At 42.1% G+C, this 660-nt stretch overlaps 2 pseudogenes across 2 annotated transcripts in view; both read left to right on the top strand.

The window, feature by feature from the left end:
* The window catches only part of TEOVI_000884300:pseudogene, a 668-nt pseudogene extending 372 nt beyond the window's left edge, over positions 1 to 296 (top strand). Inside the window, 5 exon segments of the mRNA in view lie at positions 1 to 3; positions 6 to 71; positions 73 to 132; positions 134 to 256; positions 258 to 296. The exon segment at positions 1 to 3 is cut by the window's left edge and continues 9 nt beyond it. Of these exon segments, the coding sequence occupies positions 1 to 3; positions 6 to 71; positions 73 to 132; positions 134 to 256; positions 258 to 296 (291 nt within the window).
* A 213-nt stretch (positions 297 to 509) lies between these two features.
* Positions 510 to 660, top strand: part of TEOVI_000884200:pseudogene — a 605-nt pseudogene continuing 454 nt past the window's right edge. The window contains exon 1 of the mRNA in view: positions 510 to 660. This exon is cut by the window's right edge and continues 26 nt beyond it. Within this exon, the coding sequence occupies positions 510 to 660 (151 nt within the window).

Genomic DNA, 660 nt, shown 5'->3' with positions numbered 1-660 from the left:
AAGACTCTGTAATCATAAAAGAAGCAAAGGTTATAAGCCAAGGTTCGGATCTTCCTTCAAAGGGACGGGTTATGTCATTTTCATTTGTGGAGGAAAAGACGCCGATTTATCGCTTGTCCCAAGGTAAAAAAACAAAAATGATTACGAGTCAGAAGTCCCGTTGGGATATATATCCCAATATCTAAGTGCAGTTTATGATGAATCCGCGGCGTTGTCTGATTTAAAGGCTTCTTTTTTCCAGGTAAACCTGCCACAAAACATTTGAGTGGGCTTCCGCTGCTGCACAGAAAAGTGGAGAACTCGTAGAATTGAATTGACTCCCAATGGGTTAATAAATGGAAAAATGAAATTTTATACACATCACGAGAGTTTTGCCAGGAGAGTCTGAGGTAGCGAAACCACAATATGCGGCCACCAACGAATTGAAGGTTCACACATGGATCGAAAACATCCATATCAGAGGACCACGCAAAACGGTCAAGGAATGGGGTGATCGCATTGTTGAAAACATGAGAAAGTGCGTGGTAACTGTTGGCAATCAACAAAAAATGGTAACACGTTACGAATTTATCGGGGTGTTATTAGACCATGACAAACAGACGGTTGTTTTGAACGCAAAGACATTGTGGCGACTTCGAGAATTGGCTCCACCCGAGACAG

This window comes from Trypanosoma equiperdum (assembly GCF_001457755.1).
Source record: "Trypanosoma equiperdum strain OVI genome assembly, contig: ctg_1803, whole genome shotgun sequence".
Taxonomy (NCBI): domain Eukaryota; phylum Euglenozoa; class Kinetoplastea; order Trypanosomatida; family Trypanosomatidae; genus Trypanosoma; species Trypanosoma equiperdum.
This window is presented reverse-complemented; position numbering and strand designations above follow the sequence as displayed.